At 40.8% G+C, this 13664-nt stretch overlaps 1 protein-coding gene and 1 long non-coding RNA gene across 2 annotated transcripts in view; both read right to left on the bottom strand.

Annotated features, from left to right (window-relative positions):
* Positions 1 to 116, bottom strand: part of LOC106001365 — a 45701-nt gene extending 45585 nt beyond the window's left edge. The window contains exon 1 of the mRNA XM_013036469.1: positions 55 to 116. Within this exon, the coding sequence (XP_012891923.1) occupies positions 55 to 116 (62 nt within the window). The remainder of the gene's footprint in view (positions 1 to 54) is intronic.
* A 312-nt stretch (positions 117 to 428) lies between these two features.
* On the bottom strand, positions 429 to 8989 carry LOC106001367. The gene is made up of 3 exons (XR_001175834.1): positions 8699 to 8989; positions 3480 to 3573; positions 429 to 482 (listed from the first exon to the last, which is right to left on the bottom strand). It is a non-coding gene; the product is annotated as an uncharacterized LOC106001367 (long non-coding RNA).
* Between the last annotated feature and the right edge of the window lie 4675 nt (positions 8990 to 13664).

The following is a 13664-nucleotide window of genomic DNA, read 5'->3' as shown; positions in this document are numbered from 1 at the left end:
TACTCCATCCACAAAAATGGTTTACCATGTGAATGACAAAAGAAAACAACTCACCCAGTAGTATTGTTGACAACGGCCAGTACGGTATCTGAGTCCTGAGCCTGTTGTGTTTGCATGGGTGCGTGCGTGGGTGCTTATGTCCATGAGACTCATGTCTCCAACTAGCTACCAAACACACTGGAAGTAGAGTAGAGAGCCTGCAGGCACTTTTTTCTGACACTTCTATCCTCTAGAGCTGTGTGCAACTTTGTTTTTGTTTTTGCTAGTGGTCTATGCTTGAACTCGGGGTCTGGGGCTGTTCTTGAGCTTTTTTGCTGGAGGCTAATGCTCTACCACTTACCCACAGAAACCAGTGGTTTTTAAGGAAATCTGTCTGTCATCAAGTCCCAATTCCTTTTACAACTCATATTATTTTAAAGTCAACTTACGTTTTTTCAGGCTTAGGACATGTTCTAGTATCTGTTGTAGCATGTACCACTCTGCTACAAAGTAAAAGACACAAAAAAGCAGTCAGACATTTTTGAGGGCAGTGAGACTCTTGGTACTGTAGGATTTCAGGATAGAAATGTAAAAAAGAAAAACAAAACAAAACAAATACAAACAAGGAATTTTGACAGAGCTAAAGAAACAACTTCAGAGCACAGAACTGAAACCTGAAACAATCTGATAGGTGCACTTATAGGGGTGTGTGTGTGTGTGTGTGTGTGTGTGTGTGTGTGTGTGTGTGTGTAGGAAAGAGGAAGAAGGAAAAAAGGTAAATTTAGAATTCATGAGTCTCCTCTTCTTCTTCCTTATTTTGTGTACCATTCAGGCTAGCCTGCAATCCATTTGGTAAACGAAACACTGGGTTAAGTCAGAAATGAAGGGATGGTTTCAGGTAATAGTTTATGAAGAAAAACAAAAGTAAAAACACTAGCACAAATATTCTAATACCATGGACTAGTTTCTATTGAGTCTTTTTTTTGAGGGGGAGGGTCTGGTCGTGGGGCCTGAACTCTGGACCTGAGCGCTGTCCCTCAGCTCTTCAGCTCAAGGCTAGCACTCTACCACTTGAGCCACAGCGCGCCACTTCCGGCTTTTTTCTTTTTGCTTATGTGGTGCTGAGGAATCGAACCCAGGGCCTCATGCATGCAAGGCAAGCGCTCTACCACTGAGCCACCTTCCCAGCCCCCCTATTGAGTCTTGTGTAAGAAAGAAACAGTAAACAGGTCAAGAGTAGTCTAAATTATGGTACGTATGGGATAGGATTTGGTATGGACTAAAGGAAGAGCTCTATTGTAGAGCACTTTATGAAACACTTATGAAGTAATCTTCTGGGTTCAAGCCCTCAAAAAATTGTGAAAAGAAAATTTAGTTTATTGGAATGATTTTTTTCTTTTCTATGAATTCATTTTTAAAGGATATTTTGTTTAGACTATAAACAATCAAAATTTAGCTCAGTGGAAGAACATGAAAAGGACCCTGAGTTTGATCTTCAGCACTGGGAAAAAGAAAAAAGTAAAAAGCTAAAAAGACACTTACACATACAAAATAATAATAATAATAATACTGGTACTAGTCGTAGTAGTAGTAGTGGTAGTAGTAATAGAAACAAAAAAGACTGAATTTAACTAAAAACAAAGTCATCTCTACATAGCTGCTGCTTGCCACCAGGAGTCCAACATGCAATTGTAACACCAAAATATATAGACTATTAGAAAGAATGTACACTTCAGGTGGTTTCTACTGAGGAAGAAAACTGTCAGATACTGAGCAAACCGCAAATAGTGAACTACTTGGGGCTCCAAAACAAAGCATCAGACATTTATGGATGCTACAAGAACTCTGAGTATACAGTGATCGACCCCTGCGAGAGGTAAAAGTAGCAGTAAAGTAGCAGCAGTATATTTTATTTTATATATACATAAATATATGGAGATACATCTATGTTTATATTTTAAGGCTTTGTAAACCTTTCCCACTCTCCTATAAACCATTCCCACTCTCTTTACCACACTCTTATAAATACCTCCTATGCTCTTAAATACTTTCTACACTCTTTATTTATTTATTTTGCCAGTCCTGGGCTTGAACTCAGGGGATGGGCACTGTCCCTGGGCTTCTTTTGCTCAAAGCTAGCACCCAACACTTAAGCCACAGCGCCCCTTCTGGCTTTTTCTCTTTATGTGGTACTGAGGACTCAAACCCAGAGCTTCATGTGTGCTAGGCAAGTGCTCTACCACTAGGCCACATGCCCGGAGCCCCACTTTCTACACTCTTAAATTTACATAATTTTATCAGCAAAATCCCATGATATAGCAAAAACTCTGCAATACAGATTTGGATTTTTTTTTTTTTGGTTAGTCATGGGGCCTGAACTCTAGGCCTGGGCGCTATCCCAGAGCTCTTCAGCTCAAGGCTAGTGCTCTACCACTTGAGCCACAGTGCCACTTCTGGCTTTTTCTGCTTATGTGGTGCTGAGGAATCAAACCCAGGGACTCATGCATGCAAGACAAGCACTCTACCACTGAGCCACCTTCTCAGCCCCCTGGATTTTTTTTAACCCATGATATAATAAAGCTGCAAAAAGGGAACTGCAATATAGTGAGGGAGAACTGCACTCTATGAAGACTGAAAAACTACCTTAGTAAGCTGCTTGGGGGCACAGATACTGTCTTCTCCATGGGACATGAATAAACCAGCAGCTGAAGACAGGATCTGATAGGAATCAACTTTCTTCCAAGGGTATACACCACAGGCTTTATTCAGATTCTTACATCCTATTTATACAATGTGAGCTACCGTTAAAATACTTGGGCTGAGTCACATCTTTCTTCCCTTTGGATTTTTTTCTGGTGCCAGATACTGGGGCTTCAATTCAATGTCTGGGCACACAAGGCTAGCACTCGATCACTTGGTGTACTCATAACCTCTAGGTTTTTGGTGGTTAATTAAGAGACAAAAATCTGATGGCCTTACCTACCTGGGTTGGCTTAGAACCACAATCCTGAGATCTCAGCCTCCTGAGTAGTTAGGATTGCAGCCATCCATGCCTATGTTTTCATATTCTATCATACATAATGCTGAATTATAAGGCACTAATATCACTAATAAAAACTAATTTTACCTTCACCATGGTAATGAAGTATGTTTCTGATGTTAATTAAATAACTGAAGCTCTTGTGTTATCCTTGTGGAACAGATCTAGGCTGAATACCAGTTTCTCATCCCTACCACACTATCCACCTTTATTAGGACAACCAGCCACCCCCAGAGTGAAACTTAAAGGGACTGGAACATGGCTATCACAGTGCTTAAACTTCAGTATTTTCTAGAACAGTAAAGGCATAGAACAAGGCCTTTAATCTGTGAACATGTTAAATAACATTTCCATATACTTTATTAAGAAAAAAGGCATAGCTGTGTTCCTGATTTTACTAAACAAGCCTAGGATTTTTGCTCAAAATTTAGCACATTTGAATTTGAGTCCTATGACTTACTTGTGACGTCTGATGTATACAAACCAGTAGTACACGGATCTGCAAAAGGATCTGATCATTCTATCATCATACAAATATCTCAAATTCAATAATCCTAAGAAAAGGAAAGCACATAAGAATTTTATATTCATTATTTCTAAAATAGACTTATAGTATCGCTAAAAATAGGGGGAAAGCCACACATACAAAGTTTTTATGTAGTGCTCAGCATTTCCAAATTTTTGGCCCACAAAATGATCAGATCTATAATTCTATAGATTTTATCAATTCCTTGAGACATACATTCTTCAATTGCGTTTCTTATTTTACTTCCAGATACAGAAAAACTTTTGAATCTTCAAAATATATTAAGTTTAGCTAAAGTACAAGACATTTCACAGATTAATCCAATTGCTACATAGGAGGTCTTAGAAAGTTAAATAAAAATAGTTTCACTACATCATGATAACTTATGACTTTTCTATCTAGAAACATTGTGCAGTATAAATCAAAAGCATTAGAGAGAAAGTGGTATGTTCCTCAATATTTCATAGAGTGGATATATGTTATACTAGAAAATTAGAAGTCAACAGGAAATAAAAAGGTATTGCCCAACCAGGGGCTGGTGACTCATACCTTTAAACCTAGCTACTTAGCACTGAGGATCTTGGTTCAAAGCAAGCCAAGATAGGACAAATCCATGAGACTCCAATTAACCAGGAAAAAAAGCTGAAAATGGAGATGTGGCTCAAATGTTAAAGCATCAGCCTTGAGTGGAAAAAGTTTTGTAAGAGCTTGAGGATCTCAGTGAAAGCTCTACTATTATACTATTACTCCCCGCCCAAAAAAAAATTCCAAATAAATGGCCAAGTTAATAAGTAATAATATAGTGTCTACACTGAGGCCACCAGAAATGTGCTGTAACTTTGTAAACCCTTGATAAGAAATAAAAATAGAAAGAAACAGGAAAATATTCTTTGTAAAATATAAATGGTTTCAGGCTAAAATACTGATTCTGACTTTTGAACCTAGAGCAGACACTTGTAAATTCCATCCCGTCCAGCCATACAGGTCATACACAAAGGTAGAATGCTCAAAGCTCTCAGTCTAGCATCTGGTGCCCCACCGATGTGAACCAGAAGAGGCAAGGCAAAGCAGAAGACCTGTAGCCAGCCCTGCTTCTGCTGTGGTTGATGTGGTTCAAAAGAGGGTGAGGGGCAGCAGGAAATGATTGGACAAAATGATTGGACTCAGACCATCTCACATCTTTCAATTTATATACAACTGGACATAAAGGAAGATCTAACCCTATTCCAGATCTAGATGGTAGTTGATTCTCCCGCTACCCTTCAGGGTAAGAACTTTGCTGGATTTTTGTTTTGTTTTCAGCATTTTTAATTCCTAATTCCCCCTATTCAAGCTTGCTTGTTAAGACATTTCCTGGCTAGCAACACGGTAGCACGACTTGGCCCAACTAGATTTCACACTCAGGCTAAGTGGGCCCTGGGAGGTCCCAGGAAAATCCTCCACTCAAAGTCAACAGAATTCCCAAGTACTCAGGAGCTGATATCTGAAGAGTGAAGTTCAAAGTCAGACCAGGCAGGCAAGTCCACTAGGACTTCAGAGTCCATTAGGATTCTAATCTCCTATGGTAGGGCATCAAAAAGCCAAAAGTGAAGTTGTAGCTCAAGTGGTGGAGTACTATCCTTGAGCAAAAACAGCTAAGGGACAGTGTCAAGGGCTGAGTCCAAGCCCCAGTACTAACAAACACACACAAACACTTCACTCAGCTGACCCCCCAAAAACCCCAGCCAGCCTTCTCTCTCCCACATCCCCTCCCGTCAGCCTCTGTCCTCCACATACCATCCCACAAGCCCTCCCTCAAAAAACTCATTCATTTTATTTTCATTCTATTGGTAGAGATGAGAAGTTGTGCCCAACTGACATATTGGGAAGTCAGTAAGGCTACCCTTGCTCAGACACTCACCCCATGGTCTTTACCTATTGGGCATTCGCCAACAAATATGAGAATAAGAATTTTGTTCCCATGGTAACCCCAAACAGAAGACTCTGATCAGCTTGATGTCACTGAAGGAGGAACGGAATGTAGTTCATTTCTAACTACAGAAAATTAAAGACACAGGCTCCTTAAAGACTGGGGGCCCAAGGAGGGGAGCATGTACCAAGGCCAAAGAGCCTAGGATAATAATTTCAGGACATCTACTATCTTGCCCATTTTTTTTTCTCCTGAATCTAATGGAGGGAATTTTTCTGTTAACCCAAACTGATAAAACTAAGAGATCTCTGAAACAAAAGGCTTTATTAAGCTGAGACATATGTTAGCTAAAAATAAAGAGTTGGTACTGGAACAAATTCCCAGAGGGAACATGACAGGTAACAGGAAAATTGTCACCAGATCAACAGAACCAGGGTATTTAACAAAGAAAATTCAGGAAGAATGATAAAATTTTACACAAAGTGACATTAGCTACAAATAAAAGGGAAAGGACAACGCAAAGTGGAGAAGTCCTGAATGGGGATCTCCTCTCCCTTTTTCATCCTATGCCCAGTATCTCAGAATTACCATGTATTATGTATTCTGATTGATCTTTTGCCTTTCCCTATAGATTGGACAGAATGAGCAAGGGCCTGGATGTTTTCTGAACGGTACCTAATCTGGTTCAAATAGGCAAAAGGGACAGAGAGGACTTAGGGAATTTTTAAATGACTATTCTATTGGTGCTGGGGATTGAACTCAGGGCCTGCGTGCCATCCCTGAGCTCTACCACATGAGCCATGGCTCCACTTCCTGTGGAAAATGTTTTAATTGCTCAAGCTATCATTTCACAGAATTGGGAGGAAATAGGGCTGAGTGGTGCCTGAAGCTTCCAATCCTATCTACTTGGGATGCAGAGAGGGGAGATTGTAAATCAAGGTCATCCCGGGAATAAAAAGCTCATGAAACTACATCTCAACCAATCACTGAGTAATATGTTACACACTTGTTATCCTAGCGTCAAGAGAAGCCTGCTGGGAATGAGTAGTGCACATCTATCATTCCCAGCAATGTAAGAAAGTAGAAGTAGAAGGAGTACACAAAGCAATGTTGGGCCAGATTAAAAGCAAGTCCTGCTCCCACACACATAAAGAATTGAGAAAAAAATAAATAATTGTAAATTAACATTATACCCCTTATTTATGATTGAATGAGCCTGAAAGAGGAAAATAAATGCCAGACAAATAAAACTTGTTAAATGCAGTAGAAATAACTCTCTGGTGATTTTCATATACAACTTACCATAAAAAATCAGCAACACATCGAATGGGCAAATAAACCAGACAGACAAATATATTTTGTAAGAAATACAAACGTGGAGAAATGCTCAAATCCCTTGCCATTGACAAATAAAAACACAGAGAGTTTTCCTGTCTTCAGTCAAAATGGCTATCACCAAGAACACAAACGGCAGCAAATACTAGAAAGAATGCACTGTTGATAGGAATGTAAATCAGTATAAGATCTAAGGAAATCAGTATGGAGATTTCTAAAAAAACTAACAGGTCTACCACACAACCCAGTGAAAATACTCTGTAGCATGTATCTGAAGGAATGTAAATCAGAATATAAGAGAGGCACCTATAAATTTCTTTGTAGCATTATTTACAATAGCCAAGCTATGGAAATAGATGCTTTAGAAACTGTCAAGTGGCTTGAGAAATGTGATATGCACAATGAGAAATGTGAGATGCACAATAGAATAATATTCAGCCACAAAGATAAGTAAAGTTATATTGTTTTTAGCCCAGGTTCAGAAAAGCAAGTCATAATGTTTTCTCTCATATGTGGAAAAACACATATGTAAACAGATACAGGAGATCATACACTCAAACATACAACATTTTGTCACTGTGGGGCTGTTGTAGCATTAAGAAGAAGAGGAAAGGAAAATAATGTTGAAAATTTCTTGAAAACATTGCATCTGTAACTGAAAATGACATAATGAAATCTCACTACAAAAGAAAAAAGCTTTTGAATAATAAGGGGTAGAGAGAATGGGGAAGGGGGCAGTAAGCAAAGGTCATCAATCTGATTAAAGGACACCATATGCATGTGTGAAATACCCTGAAGCCTCTAAAAAACTAAAAATTGTACATGTCAGGACCCTGACATACTGTCCTTGGGCATATATATCTGAAGGAATCTAATCAATATACAAGGAAGACACCCACACACCCATGTTTATTGCAGGTTTGTTTGCAATAGACAAATGGCAGAATCAGCGTAGGTACCTGATAACTGATAGGTAAATATATACCATATAATATTACTCAGTCATAAAGAAATACTTAACTATGTCATTTACAATAAAATGGAGGGGACTGGAGATCATCATTTTGAGTTAGACAAGCGAAGCTGAAAAGGCCAAATATGTTTTCTCTCACTTGTAGAATCGAGACTTTAAAGGCATACATATATATGTACATATACACATACATGGAGCTGATGGGACAGTCTGGGGAAGTAAAAAGGAGAGGAGAATGGAAGGTAAATGATAGCAAATTACACTGAAGCTATGTATGAGGTGGTAATCTCACTGAAGGCTGCTAACAACAGAGGGGTGGGAGATGGGAAAGAGCAAGAAGAGGAGATTCTCATTAAAGTGGAATGCATGTGCATGAGTAATATGGCTATATTACTTGTTATAGTTACTAGACAATACCAAGTTTAAATAGGAACTGCAATTACAATAGCTTCAAATAAAGATTACCTAGGATAACCCTAAATAAGGACTAAATATTCTTCCTTACAAATATAACATCTCAAAAGAAACATGGATTAAGGTATTAGAAAATGGAAAGGTAGTCTGGAAGAGTTCATACAAATATTAATTAGTCATTGATACTAAGGGGATACCTATACAACAGAATATTATTTGACAATGAAAAGCAATGAAGTATAGATAGATAGATATGTACTTTAAGGTGGGTGAACTTTGAAAATACAAGCCATGACATATCTACATGAAATGTCCAGAATAAGAACATAGGACAGAGAAAAATACTTCAGTGTTTGTCCTAAAATTCTAGTGGGAAGTCAGTAAGAGAATAAGAGAATGACTAGTATTGAGTATAGAGTTTCTTTCTGGAGTGAAGAAAGATATCTAAAATTATAGAATGGTAATGTTAAGTGGTAGCTTCCCAACTCTGTAAATGCAAATAAAGTGTATTGAATTGTATACCTCAAAAAGAGCGAATTGTAGGTTCTAGGAACTGGATCTCAATACATAGGTTGAAAACCCCAGATGTCCCTCTACCTCTAGGAGAGGCTAATATAAACTACATTGCCATCTGAAGGTGCATGGGATGCATGTTAGGCCTTCCATGAATGCAGAATTGTTCAATTCCTGAGGCTTTGAAGACACTGGTCTCAGATTCTCTGCCCTAGAACACAGCCAGCCTACAGGTGGAGTTGTCACGATGGCTCCGGAAATGAGGTCCTGAAGTCTGTGGAAGGTGATCCTGGCCCCGGCCTCCTGAGTTGCCTTGTCCTTTCACCTGCGTTCTACACACCTTTCCTGCTTGCTTCATTGAGGACATTAGGAACTTCATGGTCAAGCCCAAATCTTCTGGAAGCCAGTCTTGGCAGAAATGTGGGTCATCTCCACATTCTGGATACAGGTCCTGCAGTGAGAGAACTTGGTTGGTTTCTTGCTCTTCAATAGCAAAAGAACTGGCACACATGGAATCATGATCCTACTAGATCAAGCCCGATGTTTCTAGAACACTGTGGCTCTTGGGGGTGGATAAGGTTGTGCACCAAAGCTATGGAAAAACTTCAGCAGGGTGACCAGGAAAATCCTCCGCTCTGGCACTAGCGCCTAAAGTGCCTTTTTTTTCACTGCATGGTTTGCATAGCTGGGTGAGGTAGGCACCCTCACGCAGCAAGTCGGGGCCCTCAGCTCCACCACTCGGCCAAGCCCCACAGATCACAGGACTCAAGAGGTAGATAAACAGCAGTAGAGATGACCCAAGGTGTATTGCTCCACCAAGCTCCAATGGAGAGTGATCTGGGCCTAGCAGCTAAGATTCCCAGGCCGCGGCCTCCGGTCCTGAGGCTTCCCAGGCTGCTTAGAGGCCAGCGGGCTCCACAGATGAGCACAGCTGCAGAGCAACTCGGCAAGTCAAAAGGTCTCCCAGGCTTTCGGGAAGCTCTTTGCAAGGGACCCCACATCTTGCCCCAGGAAAGTGCTGGAGACAGAACTAAGTTTCCTCGAGGGAAGTTGGAGATAACCGCTATCAAAGCTCTGTCCAGATACAGGATGACCCATTGTAACAAGGAGATGTACAAGACACTGTGGAAAACAAACTTCACAACTTTGTGGGGGGAGGAGGGGAGGGAGATACATGCACAGGATGGAGGGAAGCCATGAGTAGGACACAGAGTAAGTGGGAAACTGAACAACATACAACAAAGAAGCCCATCAGCTCTACTGGACATAGAAGATAAAGAACTATTCAAAGGTAGCTATGGGAAGGGAGGAATGAGAGGGAAAGAGGGAACAGTCTATACTAAGCAAAAGGAAAGAAATGCAAACATCACCTGATGTGGAAGAAATAATTTGTATTGTCAAAGCTCATAGAATTCACAAACTATATAGACCATGATAATGACAATTTGCCTTGTGAAGTTTAAAATGTGTTTGTGACTTTTTTTTTTTTTTTGTCGGTCGTGGGGCTTGAACTCTGGGCCTGGGCGCTGTCCCTCAGCTCTTCAGCTCAAGGCTAGTGCTCTACCTCTTGAACTACAGCGCCACTTCCGGTTTTCTGGTGGTTTATTGGAGATAGGAGTCTCACGGTCTCTCCTGCCCGGGCTGGCTTTGAACCTCGATCCTCAGATCTCAGCCTCCTGAGTAGCTAGGATTACAGGCGTGAGCCACCAGCGCCCGGCTTGTGTTTGTGACTTTAACTAAGTATCACTATTCCAAAATACTGTGAAATATGTGAAATTTATGTAATCACCTAATCTCAGTTTTTTAAAAAAGTGAGAGAAGGGATGGGTTAGGAGATATGGGTGACAATGTTGTCAGACACCTTCTATTTATATACTGTTTTGTAGAATGGGAACTTCTTTGTACAACTATTTAAGGATAATAAATATATATATATATATTTAAAACACTGTAGAAAACAAACTTTACAACTTTTCAGGGAGTTGGGGTTGGGAAGGGAGGAGTTGGGGAGGTGGGGAGGAAAGGGATGGTAGGAGGAAAACGAAGGAGGGGGTAACAATGCTTGATATGAAATGGACTCATTACCTTGCTCATGTAACTGTAAGCTCTCTGTACACTATCTTTACAATTAAAAAAAAATTAAAAACCTGTCCTTCAGGCCACTCACCAGCGTAAGCTCCGCCCCAGCATAGCACCTGCCTCCTTCTTGGGCCAATCCCGGCAGAGGTCCCTCCCCCAGCACAAGCCTGCCCCGAGCATAGGTTGGTTGTGGCATAGGGCCCGCCCTCAGCATGGGGCCCACCCCTCAGCATAGGCCTGCTCCCAGTATAAGGCCTTCCCCAGCTTGCTCACAGGTAGGCCCACCCTCAATGTTGCCCCGAGTCCAGCATTGGGACAGGCCCAGCATATGTGTCACCCTCGGCTTAGAGTCCACCCTCAGCCCACCCTCAACATAGGCATTGGATATATACATTCACCCTTGCATTAGTTCCACCCATGATACTGGCCCTGCCCCAGAGTGAGCTCCCAGAATTCCTCCCAGAATTCATTCACACAAATCCCAGGCAAAGCAGGGGGCACACCAGATCTGGAAGACCACAATGACCAAGGGTACCATGTGTGAAACTGCTGGGATGAAGAAAAAGACTACGTCAATCTCCAGAGAGATCATCTCTTTCAAAATAAAAGAAAGGAAAAGGGGGCTGTAATACAAGTCTCATGGAAGGCCTGCTGATGAAAAGTTCTCATCTGATGGCTTTGGGTCTTCTCTCAAGTGGGCCTCCACTCTTTGGCTAGGGGATCACAATTAGTCCTATGTATATGAGACACTGGGTAGTTACATAGAACGTGATGTAAGCTCCACAGCCACAAAACTTGCTGTGTTTTTGTACAAATTATATAGCTAATAGATGGCAATTGGGTACTTATTCCATATGGAATGAATGAAGTGGCAGAATAAATGACTTCCATATGGCCATGGAGCTAGTAGCACTGGTGTTTTCGCTTGTATGATTTTATTACTACCCATCATTTTAATATGTCCTAAAAAATAAGTCTGAAAGGAGGCAAAGTTTGTATTTGTGTGGAAGGGATGATGAAAAATAGGGTGAATATATTTAAATTATTAATGTTTTGTGGAGAATGAATGTGTGTATATATCTGTGTGTATGTGTATGTATGTCTTTTGTAGGAACTGGGCCTCTTGCTTATTTTTTTAATCAGTGGTGCTCTACCATTAATACCACTAGCTCTTTGCACTTAATTGGAGATAAGAGTCTTACTGGTTTGGTCTGCAGAGCTGGCTTTAAACCTCAGTTCTCAGACCTCAGACTCTTAAATACCTAGGATTACAGGTGAAGATATCAGGGTTTTCTTTTTTAATGACAGTTAATACCAAACCATTCAACAAAATTATTCTTAGGAAGCCAAACCATCTTCTGAATGGAGGAAGAAAGGGTAGAAAATTCAATTTACATTATGTAAAAATTGAACTAAGGGACCTGAGGGTAGGGATGGGATAGGAAAAGAAGGGGTGACATTCATCAAGATGAATTGCACTCATAACCTGACTTTTAGAGTTGAAACCCCTTCGTACAACTACTTAATAACTAAATAAATAATTTTACAAGTCAGTTAAGTGACAGGTTATTTAATCTTCTACAGGCAGAAAGAAAATGCAGAAGAGATGGCCAATGGGTAGGAGGTAATATGGAGATCAACAAGTTGAAGATCCTGAAAAATGTTGAAGAATTGGTATCCTGAAGATATAGGCTGGAAAGATGAGACAAAGATCAAAGGGATGGAATATTACTGTGGGATAATAGACTCTGTGTGTGTGTGCGTGCGTGCGCATGTGCACGCACAAGCACCTGTTCTGGGACATGATATCAGGGCTGGGGTGCTGTCCTTGAGCTATTTTGCTCAAGGATAGTGCTCTACTTTCTGAGCTACAGCTCCCTTACAGCCTTTTTATTTGGGTGTCTACTACTTGGGGATAAGAGTCCCATGGACTCTCCTGTCTGGGCTGGCTTTGAACCATGATCCTTAGATCTCAGTAGCAAGTAGACAGTCATGAGGCACCCACACCAGGCTCTAGACCTTCTTTTCTTTTTTTTTTGTTTTTTTTGGGGGGTCCGGTAGTAGGGCCTGAACTCTGGGCCTGGGCACTGTCCCTCAGCTCTTCAGCTCAAGGCTAGCACTCTACCACTTGAGCCACAGCGCCACTTCCGGCTTTTTTTTTTTGCTTATGTGGTGCTGAGGAATCGAACCCAGGGCCTCAGGCATGCAAGGCAAGCGCTCTACCACTGAGCCACCTTCCCAGCCCCTTCTTTTCTTTTTCATTTTAGAAGACAGAGCTCTTTTAGATTATAAGATCTAGAAGTAGCTATAGTTGAGTTCAAGTATAGCTAAAGATCTAAGATTAAAAAGTCTATTAATTGAGAATCAAGCTTATTGAACCAAACAATATCATAGGTATTGAGTTCTGAGAAATTTTATTTCTCTTCAAGATCGTTACACTGGTACTCATACCTCCCCCTCCCTCTTTCCCAAGATCTCCACAGAATGTGCCTTTCACACTTAAATATGGGCTTAAGAGCCCGAGAGAGACATGGAAAGGCTCTGCCCTCAGAAGACAAGCAGTAAGGAAAGGATGCAGTGATCTAGGCTTGGCTTTTATTTTGACACCCAGCATTCATTTTCCATTTTGAAAACAGTGTCTCTACTGTCCTCTGAGAATAAGGACACTGAAAGTAACTCCCATTCTTCACTCTCCGTTTATGTATAAATATTATATACAGTCTTTCCCACTCTACTACATGCCAGACACAGACATGTGTTCCAAAGCTGGGAAAAGGAAACCTCTATTCCTCCAGCCTCAGTGACCCATGAACAGATGGACTCATGTGACTAAACTGGAGCTAGCCAGACTCTATGAAACTTTTGCATGGACTCTGGTAAATGAAGCGCCATATCT

Source organism: Dipodomys ordii, unplaced genomic scaffold (assembly GCF_000151885.1).
Source record: "Dipodomys ordii isolate 6190 unplaced genomic scaffold, Dord_2.0 Scaffold289, whole genome shotgun sequence".
Classification (NCBI taxonomy): Eukaryota; Metazoa; Chordata; class Mammalia; order Rodentia; family Heteromyidae; genus Dipodomys; species Dipodomys ordii.
The sequence above is the reverse complement of the archived record's forward strand: the minus strand, read 5'-3'. Positions and strand labels throughout refer to the sequence as shown.